At 48.1% G+C, this 17,845-nt stretch overlaps 1 protein-coding gene across 1 annotated transcript in view; it reads right to left on the bottom strand.

Annotated features, from left to right (window-relative positions):
* The window catches only part of OSBPL1A (oxysterol binding protein like 1A), a 1,891,697-nt gene that overhangs the window by 1,307,204 nt on the left and 566,648 nt on the right, over window positions 1–17,845 (bottom strand). Inside the window, exon 11 of the mRNA XM_078687412.1 lies at window positions 15,404–15,532. Within this exon, the coding sequence (XP_078543538.1) occupies window positions 15,404–15,532 (129 nt within the window). The remainder of the gene's footprint in view (window positions 1–15,403; window positions 15,533–17,845) is intronic.

Raw genomic sequence — 17,845 nt, 5'->3', positions numbered from 1 at the left:
GTGTCTGAAGGAAATGTTACTGCTGGCAGTATGTTAGTCTGTTCTCCTAGGATGCGATACCGATTCAAATCCAATTACGATACTAAGGACCAAAACGTTGAAAAATACAGATATTTTTCAAGTTTGGCACTTTCTTCAAGACCAACCATTGAAACACATCAACTGAGGCTGTATTTGGGCTAAGCAGGGCTCATAGTCCATTTTTTTCTTCTAATAAAGTAATAACATGATTTATTCAAAATTGTTTAGTTTGTTAAGCTTGTAACAATTGTAACACACTTGTGGCAGAATCACTAAACAATTCCTGCACATTTGATGTCCACTGCTCTGATACCATTAGGGCTCATGAGCGGATTATCCTGGCTCGGTGGCTGTGGTTGCTGCTTCACACCAAGCTCAACCCCTCCACCCGCATTAGACTCCACTGCGAGGTCCCTTTTACTTCTGATGGGGCCAGTGACAGGAGAAAGTTGCCCCAACTGAACCTGGAGTCTCCAGACTAAGTAAATTGCACTTTGAGTCTCCAGATGCTGAACACAGCCACAAATTCCAGGTGAAAATTCCAGGTAGGAGGAGGCCATGGCCATTCTTCATTTCACAGGGGAACCTTAGTGTTTACCTTGTGAACCTTGCTAACCCAGCAACCTCATCCTAATCTTGTTTTAGGTAAACCATCATTTTACTGTATACACTGTCAGGTGTTGTACACTTAACACATTGTCCTTTCTCCTAAGATTCACATTAGACAAATTTCAATTGTATTTAAACCAGGAAGGAACGCGCTTCCTTATTTTTCATGGACTTTCACTGGAAAGGGAGAATAGTTAGTGTTAACAATTATAATTCTGTATTGCCAGTAAGCAGCCCAGGAAAATAAATGTTCACATATGATATCATTTATAGCAGTATTACATTGAACATATCATTTCAACATGACAGTAGAGCGAAAACCACTAACTAATACATTTCTTCAGTTTGAGGATAACACAAGTCTAGCGGTATTCTCACATAAAGTTTGCAATCTGACTTCCGGTGCACTCATGCACAGAAATCGACAATGTTTTGAGTTTTGCAACTTGGAGTGGGAAAACCATGTGCTATAACCATGTTATTCCCTATCACTCAAGCCAGATTGTGACATTCGGCATGGTTAAATTACTGATGGCAATGTGGATTAGACGTGCAAAATGTGTGCCGGATAGTCTTTAAAAGCTAACCCTTCCTGGGTACCATTTTCCCTATGTTACAACTGGGATGCAATGCTGCTAGTAATGTGTCTTAGTATTTTTAAGAAGAATTGTAATTTTTACATGCTGCTGTTTTAAAAGCGTATTAATGATACATTCTCAGTCTATTTCAAGTGAAACTATTTTTATATAGGCTGCTAGAGATATGGAAAGAGCTATGTCGTGCTATTTCATGATTGTATGTTTTGTGTTCTTTGTAGTACTTTTGATCTAAAGTGATTGAAATAAAGTTTTTCTGACCTGAGTTATTCCCTATTCCAACCCAGGAAACTCGCTATTAGATGCTAATTTCAGTGACCCTGCCCCTGATAGAAGTATGATCGAAAGGTGTCTGTGCCCCACTAGCTACAGTTGTTTGAGAGCTGCCTCGGCTTCTTGTCTCTCATACTGTACATGCATGTTACTGCATGTGTCTGTGTCAGTTACTGCACAAGGCGATCCTTTAATGGCATTGTGTCTCTTAATGCATGTATTTGTGTCAACGACTGTGTGCGCTCTTTAGCTGGTCATTTTTTAATTCAAAAGCTTTCTTTACAGTGTGCAGCTGCCTGCAAATGTGTACTCATTACAGAGCGTTGGTGCACAGTCCTCAACTTATTTTCTGCTCTGTGTGTGTTGGGGCTCTGTGTGTGTTGGGGCTCTGTCTGTGTGGCTAGCTTTTTTTGTAGGTGGCTCTATGTGTGGGTGGCTCTGTGTGTGGGTGGCTCTGTGTGTGTGTGCGTGTGGATGCAAATGCAATAGGTCTCGCATTTGCGAGAGATTAAGCTATTGGCATTGTAAATGACAATGCCATTTATTTATAGGTTTTCAAAACCAACACATAAATAAAAAAATTGTCATTTACAATGCCAATAGCTCTAACTTTTACAAAGGCGAAACCGTTGCATTGTAAATGCTAGTTTCCTTTTTGGCTAAGCACTCTACAAGATTATTTTGTGTTCCCCATTCTTGCCTGTGTGTTTTTCCACTCACCGTTCTTCTCTCAGATGCCGTTCTTGCTTCCACGATTCATTCCCACCAACCTTCTGAAACTGTTCTAGCTTCCTCACCCTCTTCCGTTGTCCATTTACTACCTATAAACACTCACCCAGCCTCTATTGTCCTTTTGCTTCCCTCTCCCGTTTGTTTTCCCAATTTCTAGGTGCCCCCCACCATTATCTGTGTGCTTCAAATGCCCGTCTCAGTTTGCTTCCCCATCCACCCCACCTACCCTCCTTTGTCCATGTACTTGCCCATCTACTCCTGTTCAATGTCCATTGTCTGCGATTCCCCACCCTGACCCTTCGTTGGCTATATGTAGGCTGTGGGGTTTTAGGTTTAAACCTATAATAACTGATAAAACCCCACTGAAAGAAAAATAGCCCTCACCGGTGAAAACATATAAACACTGAAAAAACATGTGGACAACCACAAACTAAATGCCATTCAAAAAAAGGAAAAAGAGAGTGAAAGTCATTTTTTTCTTCCTGAAGGGTTCAATACAATGTAACTTTGTTATACAAGTAGCAATAAGAAAGACTAGCTAACATTATTCTGCTTGAGTTTTGTTCTTTAGGGATGCCACTAAAATATTGTTTCTTCTTCCTTTTACTTTTTCAGTTTAGTCGCCTTTGGTCTAAAGATGCAGGGTTTAGTTTCATGTTTTAGGTCTAGTTTAATTATTTTATAAACTATAGAGAATCAGGAAATATCAAACTCATATTTGATATTTTGGCTGCATTTGATTTTTTCACCGATAGGTAAAATGGCTGGGTTCATAAAAATCATTCCTAATATGTGTCATCACATTTACCCACAGAGAATGGGTAAAAACTCTTAATACATCAGACCATAGTTTCTAGTGGGTCAGTATTGATTGTAGGTGAATTGCCAACACCTCAGGCTTTAAACATTCAATGCAAGGTATAGTGACAAGTATATATATCACCAAGCATCTGGGATAGTGGTGAAAACATGACACCAGACTTTTGGAAAACATGGAACGCAGTGTCACTTGTAATGCTCTACAAAAAAGGTTCTTTCCAAGTTCAACAAAGATTGGAGTGATATTGTGTGTATTTGCAGTGATTCAGCTACGTATATAAAAAATGTGTGTGATGACCTGTCAAAATTGATACCCGAGCTGAAGTGATTCCCTGTAGTAGATCCTTGCCACTTGTTAGATGGTAGGCTGAAAGCATCTTTACAATCTTAAGAGTTAATGAGGGATGCTATTGACTTTTTAGTCCATTCTGGTTCACTGGTTTCTAATGCACAGGAACTAAAACGCAAATATTTATCATTTCGTGCTTTATGTGGCATCAAAGAAAGAGTCATCCCAACTGTGTCCCTTAGCTGATGGTTCTCAGCCCAAAGGGCTAAGAATGCTAAGAGGGCCTTTTCACAGAAGTTTACATGGGAAGGAAAGAGCGAGCGCACATGACCCAAAGACTCACTGAAGAAGTATTGTATGGTGTACTACAATAAGATTAATTTGCAAAAATCTATTTGGACCTCATATACACTATAAGTAAGGCTCCCGGTTTTCCGTTTAAACGGTTTTTGACATATAAATACAGACGGAAAACGTTTTTGTTTTTGTCTGTATTTATATATAAAAACGGGAAAATACTAGAAAAACAAATGCTCCTCCTGCCTCTGTGCTCCTCTGTAAAATCTGAGTCAGAGGTGCACAGAGGCAGCCAAAAGAAACGTGAACTGCTGCCCTTAAACTGCTCCAGAGACGGGAGAATGGGAGCGCCTTGTCATCCAGCACCCCTCACAGCGCTAGTTCACACCAGATAATGGCTGGAGCAGTGCAAGCAGCCGATGTCCATCCTCGGCCTGCACTGCCTCCTTTCATATGTAAGCGCCTGTACACAGTGGAAACCCCCACACCTCCAGCTAAACCGGATGACAGCAGAGCAATTACAAACACCGTCTATTTCCTACTCTTCCCACAAGCGGCAAGAACAGAGCTGCTTCTGTGCACTGAACTTCAGAATGTGAAGGATCGTTTTGTGTCCGTTACAGCTGTGCAGCAAATTTCTGCATACATGGAACAATAAAGAGAGAAGATGAAAGTGGGGGATTTAAAAAAAAAATTTGGGTGAATGCTTTCACTTTCATGCACAACAGACAGATATCAGAGTTTCTGCAATAGCACTTCAAGCAGCCTATTTGAAAGGGTCTTCCGATTTAAACGAGGCTTCACAGTACGTCGGCGCTTTACACCTTATTTGTGTACTAATGACGCACTTCAATGAAAGGTTTGACAGCTGCTTGGGGTGCATGCACATAGCACCGAGAAAGCTGGTATAACGCCAGAGGCGTGTTTGCTTGCTATCAATACGTCTCGTTACCTGGGGGGTGGAGTTTTTCCAAGGGTGTTCATGTTCTCGCTTAGGAAGCTTCAATTCTAAAAGAACGTAGATTTTCAAAAGGCAATAGAATCCATCCTCGGCTCCACACTGCCTCCTTTCATATGCAAGCACCTGTCCACAATGGAAACCCCCACACCTCCAGCCAAACCGGATGGCAGCAAAGCAATTACCAACACTGTTTATCTCCTACTCTTCCCTCAAGTGGCAAGAACAGCGCTGCTTCTGTGCACTGAACTTCAGAATGTGCAAGGATCGTTTTGTGTCTGTTACAGCTGTGCCCCGAATTCCTGGTACATGCCAACAATATAGAGAGAAGATGAAAGTGGGGGATTTTAGAAAAATGGGGTTAATGTATTTTCCCCATTTACCTCAATTGAAATCGAGGCAATGTTAGGCGGGCGACAACCAAAATAAAGGGCTTTTTTTTACAACCCAAAAAAAAAAAAAAATCGAGACTCACTCCTGACTCGGGTCTAATCTCTTAATAATGCACCTTATTTAGTATTTGATACTAAATGTGGCAGTCCAATAGCTTGCCAGTAGGTGCCAAACATGGTGTTCAATCGTTGCACGTTGAGGCTAGTGCTCTCTTAAATGGAAATAGTGTGTTTCTGAAAAGGAGTGCATATCTCAATTAAAGTGAGTGTAACTTGAGTTTTCATACTTACCTTTATATCAGTAATGATATCTGTCAGAAGTGGTTTATTTATTTATTTTTATTTTCAAGTTTATATAGCGTGAACTCGAGCCGAAGGTATTGGCATGCTTTACATCAGCACCAGTTACAATGTAATGAAAAACAAGCATTTGCAATGCAATAGGTCTCGCATTTACGCGAGTTTGGGCTATTGACATTGCAAATAACAAAGCTTTTTATTTTTGCTTGTTTTTAAAACCGAAATAAAAGGCATTGCCATTTACAATGCTAATAGCTGAAACACGTGTAAATGTGAGACCTATTGCATTGCAAATGCTTGTTGTATGGTAGGGTGAAGGAGGTTGATGTGTCAGGCCACGGAGGGGGGGGTGCAGAAATGCCTCCAACAACTATTAGCATAAAGTCTGGCTGCATCTCTCAGTGACTATGCACGCTGCAGGGCAGTGAGGCTGAGTGAGAGGTGAGCAAGTCAGTTAGCATGACTTCCTTTTTCTTTTTAATGTTTATTTAAGTGCTACTTAAATAAAAATAAAAACGAAAACAGAAATGACTGTGCTCCACCTCTGCGCTACATTTTCTCCATAGCGTCCATATCAAAGCACTATTCTGTACAGATGAAGATGCAGGATTCTTTAGATATTTTGGCGATTTACAATGCCTCGTGGGGTAGGTCGTCTTCTAATGCACACTAAGAGTGATCTGATATTCTTCGAGCAGACACTCTCTGATGGCTGATTAAATGTAAGTAAAAGAGGTAGTAATTTGTTGACATATGCGCAAATGAGACCTAATAAAAGTCACAAATTCACACATCTTTTCTTAGAGGACAGGGAAGAAATTTTTCTCCCAATAAGCATAGGCTCCAATTTAAAAAAAATAGCTATAACAACCTATTGCAAGTGTGCATGTCAATTTAAATAAATGTGGAAAAATACTAGCTTTAGCGTTTTTTTTTCCTGTGTTAAAAATAAATGTGGATAAATACAGGTAAAATGACCGAAAAATAAATATGGATAAATACAGACGGAAATGGGGAAAAAATAAATACCTTAAAACCGGCAGCCCTAACTATAAGTACACTGTCTATATACCATGTTCTTTCAGTGCAGAAAGTAAGCAATAATAAATGCAAAACGTTCCATAAACACCGGAAAAACACTTTTTCTGTTGTTTTTAGTGGCGAGAAAATGTGTATCCACTGATAACAACTGTTTTTTAAGATCTTGAAAACACTGAAAAAACAACCAGAATTTACCAAAAATAGAAACTGAAAACAGGAAATCCTAGCTATATGCTTCTCCATTGTTGTCTCTCGCTTGGCCTTCTCTTCTCCCACCTGCATCTTTCTCTCCAGCCTCCCTTCTATGTTGCCCAGTCACCAGCTTACTCCCCGCCACAACCCTTTACCCAGTGGCAGCCAGCGCTAAATGAACCTGGTTGGGTGAATATTTGACCCACAACAAGGCTCCTAAACAGACAGCACCCACAACAAAATGGAATGAGGTAAAACTGAAGGTTCTTCGTAGACGCTCCAAACTGCAGCAACTTGCCAGCTCACCTACAATTCCTCTGGAAATCCAGAGCCTAAAATGTTCCTCTGCTCGGACTCCCAGTTACTGACAAGACGCACACATCAAACCAAGGCACACAAGAGCAGAGTCAGGCATGAATGTTCTAACTACATGCACTAATTTGTTTAACTCCCTCACCTCCCCACGACGTTCTACTTTCAGTGGCGCAGTCAACGTATGTCCTTTAGTAGACAGCCAGAGCTCCTGTCTGCTGGCTTGGCTTAGCTGCTTTACCCTGCAGCAGCATGCTTTTTCATAGTAAAAACATCAACACTGTAAGCTTCGGTAGGATGAGGTCCAAAGTAAAGGCGAGCATGCGACAAACAAGTACGGAGACTACATCATTAAATCAAGTTCTTGCTGAGAATGGAGCCCACACACTTTACTGCCATTCTCACTTCCTGACCCCTTTTCTGACATATTCACTGGGGGCTGTGCATTCTCTCCTCTCAGCTGTCTAAGACAGCTAGGGTTGAAGTGTTCATAGTGCGCATGTTAGGCTGGCCATCACAAGACAGCTGGCCAAAGTGACATGCGCACTTTAAACTGAAGGGCACACCACACTGTTCTTCCCTGTTGCTGACCCCGCCCTCAGACGGTGATGCCGCTGCCAGCATGAAAAATAAAAAAATAATAAACTTGTCTGATTACCATTTTATTTTTCATGTTTTCTGCACTTGCAGCAGAGGGAGAGGAGGGCGAGCTCCTCCGTCCTAATGGAGGAACCGCCACTGAATTTAAAAGTGCTTTAACTATATAAAGAAAATCACAGCGCTATATCAAAAAGTGCATTTAGTGCAACTTTTTATTTACGAATCCATCTCGGATTCGTAATTTAAAAAGAAGGGGAAAAAATTGCTTCGTGTGGGTGTAGGCACCCAGTTTTGCAGACTAAACTACGCCCGTTCACCTGCATAACACTTTCAAAGTCTAGCTTAGAGATATTTTACTAAATACAGGTCTCTTGAGTATTTTAACAGCCGAATCCAAAGCCACATACAAGATACAACAGTATCCGTATCGTATCTTCGAATGGTTTCTTCGCACGACAAAAGACTGATTATGAAAATAACTGAAGCCGTGTATACAATGTCTACCATACAAAAGAATCTTAACTATTTGTTGATTTGCAAATTTTATTACAACCTAAAAGCAGGAGCAACGGTATATGTGAGCACAAGCATAGAGTGAATGATATGCTCTATTCTTTAGGCGCCATCTGCTGGCATGAACATGTAATACACTTAAAACTGCCTCAGCAGAGCGGAAACAAAATACTGTGCAAACCAACACACATATGCAGTCAAATCCAGGGCTTCAAGTAGGCAGGCTGTGTACTTCCGGTGCTAAGCAGGTGCTGAGACGGGTCCCAATCGTGCTCTCCATTTTTGCCCTCGGCACAGGATGGAAAACAAAATCTCATCTCTGCAGTAGTACCACCCTCCACTGCCTTTGATGTAACTTCAAAGAGACTTTTTATAGTTCTTTCACAGTCTCATTTCAGAATGGAAGCATTTTCAATATTATATACAACAAAGCCATATTTGTTGCTTATTTATCTTATGCAACTAACAGCCATTGGCAAAGCCAATACTCCGGGCTTGTTGTAGGTGTATTGTTACTTGTTGTATTATATATCAGGATGACAGGAGCAGCAAATTACCGGTCAAGTGGCACACTGTGCTAAGCACAGATTTTTAGCTTGCATGTTTTGAGCCCTTAGGGAGATCCCCCAGTTTTTTCATCCCACTTAAAGCCTCGGTCAAATCACATATTATTTAAGTGCTGCTTTTACAAGAAGGCGGGTTTGGGGGGCAGCCGAGCAGCGCGAGGTCTGCCCCCTGGGCAGATTTGGGAGGGGGAGGGGGGCTAGCAAAGACAGCCATTTTGCTGCTTTGGGCTGCCTTGGGAATAGCCCAAAGGCAGGCCCAAATTTACAGAACTAGCCAAAAGAAGTGACGGTTATCTGGGGTCTCTGCGCTGGCCCAGCCACCATTTTAGGTTTGGTAACCTGGTGGCTGGGAGCGCAGGACAGGTGTCTGTTTTTGTGTGGCTTGTTGTGGAAGTGAGAGGTGTGTTGCTGTTGCCCAGGAGGATTTTCGAGTGCTGGAGGCCATCCGCCTGCTGAACGAGGCGGGGTGGATGGACCTCCTGGTGGGACCCCAGGCGCGTCCGGTGAGGCGCGCGTCCGCGGGGGTCGCGGCGGCTGTGTTGGCCTGTTCGCCGCCTCGCAAGGCGGCGCGCAGCCAGGTAAGAGGGCAGGGCCCCGCGGTGAAGGGAGGCGCGGCCCTGTTGGCGGGGCAAAATTCAGGTGCGGGCGGCCGGGGTGGCCGGCGGTGGCTGGGAGCGCTGCTGGCGGCTCCCAGCCGCGCTCGGATCTGAGGCAGAATGAGGCCCGCACGGCTCCGAAAGGCGGGGCGGAGCTCGGGCCTCCTCTGAGGTGATTGGGGGCCCGAGCGGGCTGTCAGACAGGGGGGCGGGGGGGGGGGCGAGGGGGCACCTGATGTCTCGGCGAATGCAAGCGTGTCCCTGCAGGTCAGCCGCACAGGCAGTGGAGGGCCGTCCGGGGGTGTGGAGTTGTGTTCAGGGGGGGGGGGGGGGAGGGGGAGAGCAAGGGGGGGGTCACAGGAGAAGACTGAGCAGGTAGTAGGAGGCGGAGGAGGGAGAGCCCCCCTCCTGGCAGAGCGAAGGTGGCAGTGGGGGCCAGAGGGGGGTGGGGGGGTGGGGAAGGTGTTCCAGGGGGCGGATTGGGGGGGGGCACAGGTGGATGGGTGGGTTGGGGGAGCAGGAAGTGGAGCCTGGGGAGGGACAGGTTGAGGAGGGGGTAGGGGATGGTATAGTGCAGGTGGATGAGGCACAGTTGGGGGAGGGATATACGTCCCCGTTGTTGTTGGACTCCAGAGAGAGTGAGGCAGAGTTAGAGGTGGGAGGGGGTGGCATGGAGGTGGGAGGGGGGGGCGCCGGGTCTGGGGGAGGGAGGGGGGGCTGGGTAGAGGAGGAAGCGGGCCCCTCCGGGCGGGGGGGCATATTGGGGGTGGAGTTGGTGGAGGATGGGGGGGGCGGGCAAGGGAGGTTTGCTGTGGAGTGGGGAGGAAGAGAGTGGGAGTGACGGGGAGGCCGGGAGCGGGAGGTTGGATTGCGTGAGGATGGCGCGGTGTTTGGCGCAGCGCAGTTTGAGGGACCCAGCACACTGGACCAGCCTTTTATTTTTACAGGGGGAAGAACGGCGAGGGGCTCCGGACTTGGCAGGGTTTGGGGCGACCAACCAGCGCCAAGGAGAAGGGAGGGCCAGGCCTCCCGCGGTGGGCCCAGTGTCAGCGAGGGATCACGGCGCAGTTGGCACAAGAAGGCCCGGTACGGGCTCGCTGACCCCACCACCCACAGGGCCGCAGCGGCTTGGGGGACAAAGCAGGAAGAGGAGCAGCGCGTCACAAGTTTTTCTTAATGTGGACAGGGCACGGGATCGGTGGAGCGTGCATACCAGGGTGCAGTCGGCTCAGCCGGAGGGTTTCTGTGCAGGAGGGGGTTCAGGTGATCAAGGATGATGAGAGTCTAGAGGAAGGGGAAGTGAGAGAGGGCAGAAGGGGGTCCGTTAATGATGTTGGTGTTTTCCAGGGGTCACGGGGCCAACGCTGGTGGGCGGCCCGGACATCTTCTGCGGCAGCGGCGTCCTCGATGAATCGGAGAACGGAGGAGCTACGAGCGTCATCATTGACCCCAGGCAATCGAGGGGCGCATATGGTGTCGGTGGGGGTTGGGGGGGACGAGGGGGGTTGCTTGATGAAGGGCAGGTACGTGGTAGACAAGGGGGTGGGCCCTGACCCAGTGGATGGGGGAAAAAGGGGGTCTGGGTGTGGGAACAGCGCGGCGGCTGGTAGCGCAGCGTCTGGAACGGGGGCAGGGGCAAGTGGTACTGAGGGGAGGAGCGGGACGGCAGCTGCGGACGGGGTGGCGAAGCCGGACAGTAAGGAATTAAAAATTAAGAGGCTGCCCTACATGGGTGTTACGAAACCTTTGGGGGCGCATCTGATGCTGGCGACCAAGGAGCGAATCTGGAAGGGCGAGTACATAGAGTCGCTCAAATTGCTGCTTCGGGAGGTACGGGCGAAGGAAGGGTCTTAGGAGGAGGAGTATGAGCTCCAGAAGCGGCCTACAGTGCCCCTCACAATCGAGAACTGGACGGCGGCATTTTTAATTTTCGCAAGCGTGTATTGTGAAAAATTCCTGGAGCAATCGGTGTCCTTGTTTAAGTACATGGACGGGATTCGGAAGGCCCAAATCACGGGAGGCGGTTGCGCCTGGGCCCAGTATGATGAGGAGTTCCGGGCAAGGATGGCTTGGGACCCGGAGGCCAAGTGGGGCGAGCTGGACTGCGTCCTTTGGCAGCACACGATGGGTTTGGCTGGGTCGGGGAAGACAAATTATGGGTAGCCCCCTGGCCGTAAAAATAATCAGCCCTTTCAGGGCCGACCCACCCGGGGAGGGGTGGGGGCAGGGGCAAAGACACAGACGGGAGTGGTGGGACCGTGCTGGGATTTTAACAAGGGGGCTTGCGCTAGGGAACACTATCTTTTCAAACATGAGTGTTCGGGTTGCGGGAAGTACGGACACCCAGTCCGGCGGTGCCGGGGTCCAGCGGGACCGCCCCAGGGGTCCATACATGGCCAAACTGGGGGAGCACGTTCGGGGGCAGGGCAGCAGCCGGGCGGCTCTAGAGGAGGAAGGGGGTCTGGGCCCAAGGGCTCGTACTCCAATTAGGGTGGACCGGCTGTGTGCAGCCCTACAGGACTACCCGGACGGTGGGGCCGCAGAGCGTTTGCGGGTCGGGTTTCGGCTGGGCTACGAGGGACCACGGAGAAAGCGGTGGGCGGACAACTTGCGGTCCGCCAGGGAGCACCCGGAGGTGGTGCACGAGAAGTAGGAAAAGGAAGTCAGTGCGGGTCGGATGGCGGAGTCGTTTGACAATTGGCCTCTGGAGGACTTGATTGTGTCCCCTATCAGAGTGGTGCCAAAGAAGGAGGTGGGACAGTTTTGGCTCATTCAGCATTTGTCGTGGCCGGCCGGGGGTTCAGTCAATGACTACATAGATGAGTGGGAGGCGACTGTCATACGCGTCGGTCGACGCGGCCATGGCATTGGCAGAGGGGGCCACGGCACAGATGGCAAAGTGTGACATCAAATCGGCTTTCCGGCTCTTGCCCGTTCACCCAGACGACTGGGGCCTACTGGGAGTCCAGTTTTGCGGCTGCTGGTATGTGGACAAGGCATTGCCGATGGGCTGCTCGATGTCCTGCGCACTCTTTGAGTGCTTTAGTACGTTCCTCCAGTGTTTTTTTACGGAACGGACGGGTCACCAGAGAGATGCTCACTACCTGGATGACTTTTTCTGGTCGGGGCACCGGGCTCCACGGACAGGTTTCAGGAGCTGATGGACTATTTGGGTGTCCTGTTGGCACCGGAGAAGACAGTGGGACCAGGCACGGTGCTGTCTTTCCTGGGGATTGAGCTGGATTTGGGGGCCATGGAGGCACGTTTACCAGCAGACAAAAAGCAACAGATGTTGGGCTTGCTGGCGGTCATGGTGGCAAAGCACAAGGTGGCGGTTTTGGAGATTCAGGTGCTTTTGGGGCACTTGAATTTTGCTTGCAGAGTGGTGCGGATTGGGCGAACATTCTGCAGGAGATTGGGGAAAGCTTTGGCGGGGAAAAGGCCTCCGCACCACCACGTGCGTTTGTCTGCGGGCGTGCGCGAGGACTTGCGGATGTGGCAGTTTTTTCTGGAGCACTTCAACGGCGTCCCGATGCAGGGAGGGGACGACATGGTCTGGGAAGTGCAGATCTTTTCGGATGCAGCAGGCAGCGATGGGTTTGGTCTGTACTGGTAGGGGCGGTGGTGCGCGGAGAAGTGGCTGTCGGAATGGGCGGAGGGCGGCAGGAGCATCGCGTTCTTGGAGCTGTTCCCCCTGGTGGTGGCAATTGAGCTGTGGGGGGCGGTGCTGGCACACAGGCGGGTGACTTTTCACGTGGACAACATGGCGGTGGTACAGGTGGTGGAACCGCCAGTTAGCGAGAGATGAGCAGGTGTTGAAACTGTTGCGGGTGTTTGTGCTGGGTTGTCTGCGTCTGATATCGCCTTCCGCGCGGTGCACGTCCCGGGGATCAATAATGACATTGCGGATGCTTTATATCGTTCGTAGTGGGAGAGATTCCGTGGGTTAGCCAAGGAGGCGGACCCAGAACCAACGGCCATGCCCAGGAAGATGTGGGAAGTCGGCAACACCAGATGTTGCAGCTGGTTCTAGGGTCTTTGGCGGAATCAACGCGCTCCACGTATGTGTCTGCATGGGGGGAGTTTGTGGCATCCGGGGCGCGTTGGCGGGCCCCAGGATGGGAGAGAATTGAAGATGTGGTACAATTCATACTGTCTTTGGTGGAGAAGGGCATTACGCGGGTCACTATATTGGGGAAGTTGGCGAGCGTGGCATTCATGGGGAAATTGTTGTGGGGCTACGCGCCGTCGGCGGGAGAGCTTGGGGCCAGGATGTTAGAGGGGTGGGCCCGCAAGTGTGGGGGTGCGGGTCGGGAGCGGCACCCGTGTCGAAGGTTTTGCTGGGGAGGGTTGTGGGTGTGCTGGAGGTTGTTTGCCGGGACGAGAGGGAGGCCTGTCTGTTTGCCACGTTGATGATTTGGATGTTTGCGGGAGCTTTTCGGGTGTCAGAGCTGCTGGGCGGCCGGGGGGGCGGTGGTTTGTTGTGGTCGGAGGTGCAATTTGGGGCAGGGGAGGTACGGTTGTGGAAGTCCAAAACAGATCAGAGGAGCGTGGGGAGGTGGGCCCACCTGGGTGGCAGTGATGGGGATGGGGTGTGCCCTTTCCGCTGGGGGCGGCGCTGGAGGGCGATGGGGACGGTTTGGTTTTTCGGCATGCGTGTGGGGTGGGGGCGAAGGGGTCCCAATTGTTGGCGGTACTCCGGAAAGCGCTGGTGCAGTTGGGGGTGGATGGTAAGAAGTTTGGGACGCACTCGTTCCGCATTGGCGCAGCATCTTAGGCACACAGGCAAGGGTGGGGGAGGGAGGACATCATGCAGTTGGGGCGTTGGACGTCCGATTGCCACAAACGCTATGTGCGCGGCGCGGAGCAATGCTGAAGCGGTTTTGTGGTGGCCCATGTGTGAGACTGTTTTCTCATTCCAGGTTCGGTGGCTGGCCCTCTCGCACGCGACATGGCTATTTGGATAGTGAGTCACTCCTTTGTCAGGAGGGCACAACTTCAGGCGCAGGATAGCTACTTTGGGGAGAATTTAGGTTTTAATCATGAGGTTTTTAAAGTGCGTTGGGCCAGGAAGGGGGGGGGGGATGTGTTGGAAGGAGCTGGTGGGGATTCTGAATGGGATGGTGGTGGGGGGCAGGTGCCCGGATGTGCTGGTGCTTCACGTGGGAGAGAATTACATGGTCCAGGAAAAGGGTTTGGTGCTCATGCAGGCCATGAGGAAGGATTTGGAAGAGATACGGAGGAAATGGGCAGGTTGTACGGTAGTGTGGACGGAGTTTGTTCCGCGGCGGGTTTGGAGAGGGGCAGTAAAGCCCCAGGCAGTTGACAAGGCCGGGCGCAAAATCAATGTAGAAATGGTGCGGTTTTGCAGGCATTTGGGGTCTGCCACGGTTTGGCACCAGGAGTTGAAGTACGACGCGCCGGAATTGTTTAAAGGCGACGGGGTTCATCTCTCGTGTTTGGGAATTGACCTCTTTTGGAGTTGAGAGAGGTGTTGTCGGGTTTGTTGGGAGTGCGCCGGGAGTAGGTGGGGGTTTTGGGCGCGGTCGGGGCATTGTCTGGCACAGGTGGGGGAGGGTGGGGGGGCAGGAAAAGGTGGAGGTGGTGTAACCACCTACCATCCGCCTTTTCCTGGGTGGCGGAGTTGTTGTTAAAGTTGGCCAAGGTTGGCTGGAGTTTGGCAGTTATCGGAAGTTGGGGGAATTGGTGAGCGGGAGCAGGGAAATGTTAAGGGTTACATTAGAGGGCGTTTGTTACAGTTGCAGGAAGGCAAATAGGTTTGTAGGTCTTAGGAGGGTAACAGTTAGTGGTAGGTGGGAAGATGGTGAAATATTTAATGTATTGCAATTTATGTTTGGATGTTGCAGGGTGGCGGGTATTATCATGCGGGGATCGTAGGGGTGGGGGGAGGAAATGTAAATGTGATGAGGTAATTTGATGTTTAAAGAGGTGTTAGTTTTGTAAGGCAGAATTGCCAGTTTAATAAAGTGTGATGTGCACCTGTTTCAATAAAGCAGCCGTTTACACACAAAAAATGGGTGTCAGTGTTGCTTGCCCCCTTTCCTCCCTCCCAAAATAACCTGCAAACAGCCGTAAGAATCGCAAAGCACCCTCAAACTAGCAGCAGCTGCACAGAGGGAGGTATTAGTATGATATGTTTGCTGTAGCCTGGTGGTCTCAATCACTACACTAGACATTTTCAGTGTTTAAAGCGCAAAACAACATTGCTCGATATATATATATATATATATATATATTTTTAGATTAAGTTGTAGAAGAATTCTACCACCGGCTTACCGCCAAAGATGCTTGCAAGACTTCTGAAGGTATGGCGTCCTCCTCCTCCTCCTCATCGTCACTCTGCGGATCCTGCGAGCAGTAATGAGTGCTGTAGGCAGAATGCTCTTCTATTGCAGCGATCCAGTCCTAGGGACAATAAAGAACACTTCATGGACACTGGCAGGTAGATGGTCGTTTCTAGTGAGACATAGAGGTGAGCTTTCACAAAATGCTGCCATTAACTCTCACATAGTACCTTAATGAAGGACAAACCTTTGGCATTCCAATTGAGCGGATACGGTTGTTTGGCATGTGACATTTTTTAGCAACGTATGATCTTCTAACTACAAATACTGTAAGTTTTCACTACAGTCTATCTATTTTTTTTTATAAGTTCCTTACAGTAGATGGTTCCTTCCACAAAAGTACTTGGACCCTGACCAGCGGGGTTCGGGTTACTTTCCATGAATCTGATCTTGTAGGCAGCGGCAGTCGGATTAAATGTGTTGGTAGCAAAGACTGTCATGGATATTAGTTGCTTTGGCAGAGACTTCCTCTCTTTATGCACTTGAGTGCCCAAGCTGGAATTGGAAAAAATGTATTCCGCGAACATACATTGTAGACCAAGGTGTGATAGAGGGAAGGGGTGATAGGCAACTTATATATTTATTTTTCAAAACTCTGTCACAAAGAAATTGACAAGAAGGAGAAACGCGATAATAAATCTCTTCTAGCTTGCTTAATTGGTCATAAAGAAACTGTATACAAAATATCTTATGGGGTTTAAATACCTGCTGCTGCATACATCTTTGTGTGCTCAGCAATTTCCACGTGATTATAATAAAGCCAGGGACATCTTAAGAATTTTGGTGGCCCTGGGCCAAACCTAGTTTGGGGACCCCTTTTCAGGACAGCTTTGAATTTTTGATCCAATTTCAGCTCGTTTATGTCTAATTGGTCAGGTCAGTGGCAGTGCACAGACACACTCGTCCATATTCTAAATGTGTTTACATCTAATATTCAGGGATAGAGATGTGTGTTTTCAATATTGCAACACAACAGCAGCTCACTAATAATACTGCAAATAATCTCTATGCCCCCCCTCCCATTTCTCATATGTGAGGTCCTGTTTTGATCTAAAAGAAACTTTTTTTATGGATGTTGCATTAAACACAAACACATTTCTTTATTTAGAACTATCTGTTAAAGAATTATTTGCGGTAATCATGGCAAGACTATGCAGAATAGAGGTGGCTATCAGGGAGCCCCCAGAAAGGTTGGGGCTCTGGGCCAGAGCCCACCCTGCCCATGCCTTAAAACGTCTCTGAATACAGCTAAAATAACTCTGGCGGTTCATGCAGTTCCAGGAGGGTTCTGTGTTTTGTCAACAAACAGGTTTGATTCAAAGTAGCAGTAGGATGAGTAGCACTATAAAAGAAATACAACCATTAAATTGTTATTTGTGTAAATACTGGGACAGACCAACACATCTGACATTCTTACAGTGTATGCATGTGTGTTTTACATACAAGGTCTGAACAAAGTCAGAAGCATGCTGTCGAGTCTTGGGGGTAGAAATAAGACTGACTTAGCACTATAGTTAAGCTCTTTATTTCTACGTCTGTTCATTCCCTGTCCCTACTCTATTCTGCCCATTTCCTCCTCTTCTTCCTCCCTGTCCCTTTCCTCCCACATCTCCACCCCCGAACTACTAGAATGTTAACTGACACTCTTACACATGCCTCTCTTAAGTACCTGTGATGTAATAATAAACTGTATGCCTTTGCCCCCCTCCATTCATTTGCAGCTAGGTGTGAGGCTCCAGATAAGTCCCAGCCAGGACACTCAATCAAAAGGAGGCCTAATGAACCCGTAACTTTGGCCTTTGTTTTAGGCTCAGCTGGATTTTAAAATAAAGCCCCCTCCACCGCCTGCAAATTGCTGCCCTGAACAGAAGCAGACAAAGTCCTAGTGCTGTTGAATGTGTTCCGGTGTCTGAAACCGAGACAAGTTCAGCATATTTCTGTGGGGCTCAACTTCTTGGCAAGGAAGACGGCATTCACCCTGGGAAAGAGTCGGTAGATTCTGTCTACCAGCTTGTACTCTAAACTTGTGCCTTGCTTTTGGTAGTAAAAAAAGTCTTGGTAGTACGGACAAATCCAATAACTGCGTTATGATTTAAATCATGACTTTTTTTATCTTGTTATGTTATGTTATGTTACTATTTTTTTTATATAGCGCGCAGCGACTCAAAAAGAGTATCCTGGCGCTTTCACAGCGAGACCTACAGAAAGTAACACAACACGACAATAAAACAGCAAGAAATAAAATAAACCAAAAGGGGACCTATAAAGTAAACAGCCACGTCTTGAGACCCTTCCTGAAGGCCAACAGACTAGTAGCACCACGAAGTGACAGCGGCAAGGCGTTCCACAACTGGAGCACATCTTGACCAAGCAC

This window comes from Lissotriton helveticus, chromosome 4_1 (assembly GCF_964261635.1).
Source record: "Lissotriton helveticus chromosome 4_1, aLisHel1.1, whole genome shotgun sequence".
In the NCBI taxonomy this organism is placed as follows: Eukaryota; Metazoa; Chordata; class Amphibia; order Caudata; family Salamandridae; genus Lissotriton; species Lissotriton helveticus.
The sequence above is the reverse complement of the archived record's forward strand: the minus strand, read 5'-3'. Positions and strand labels throughout refer to the sequence as shown.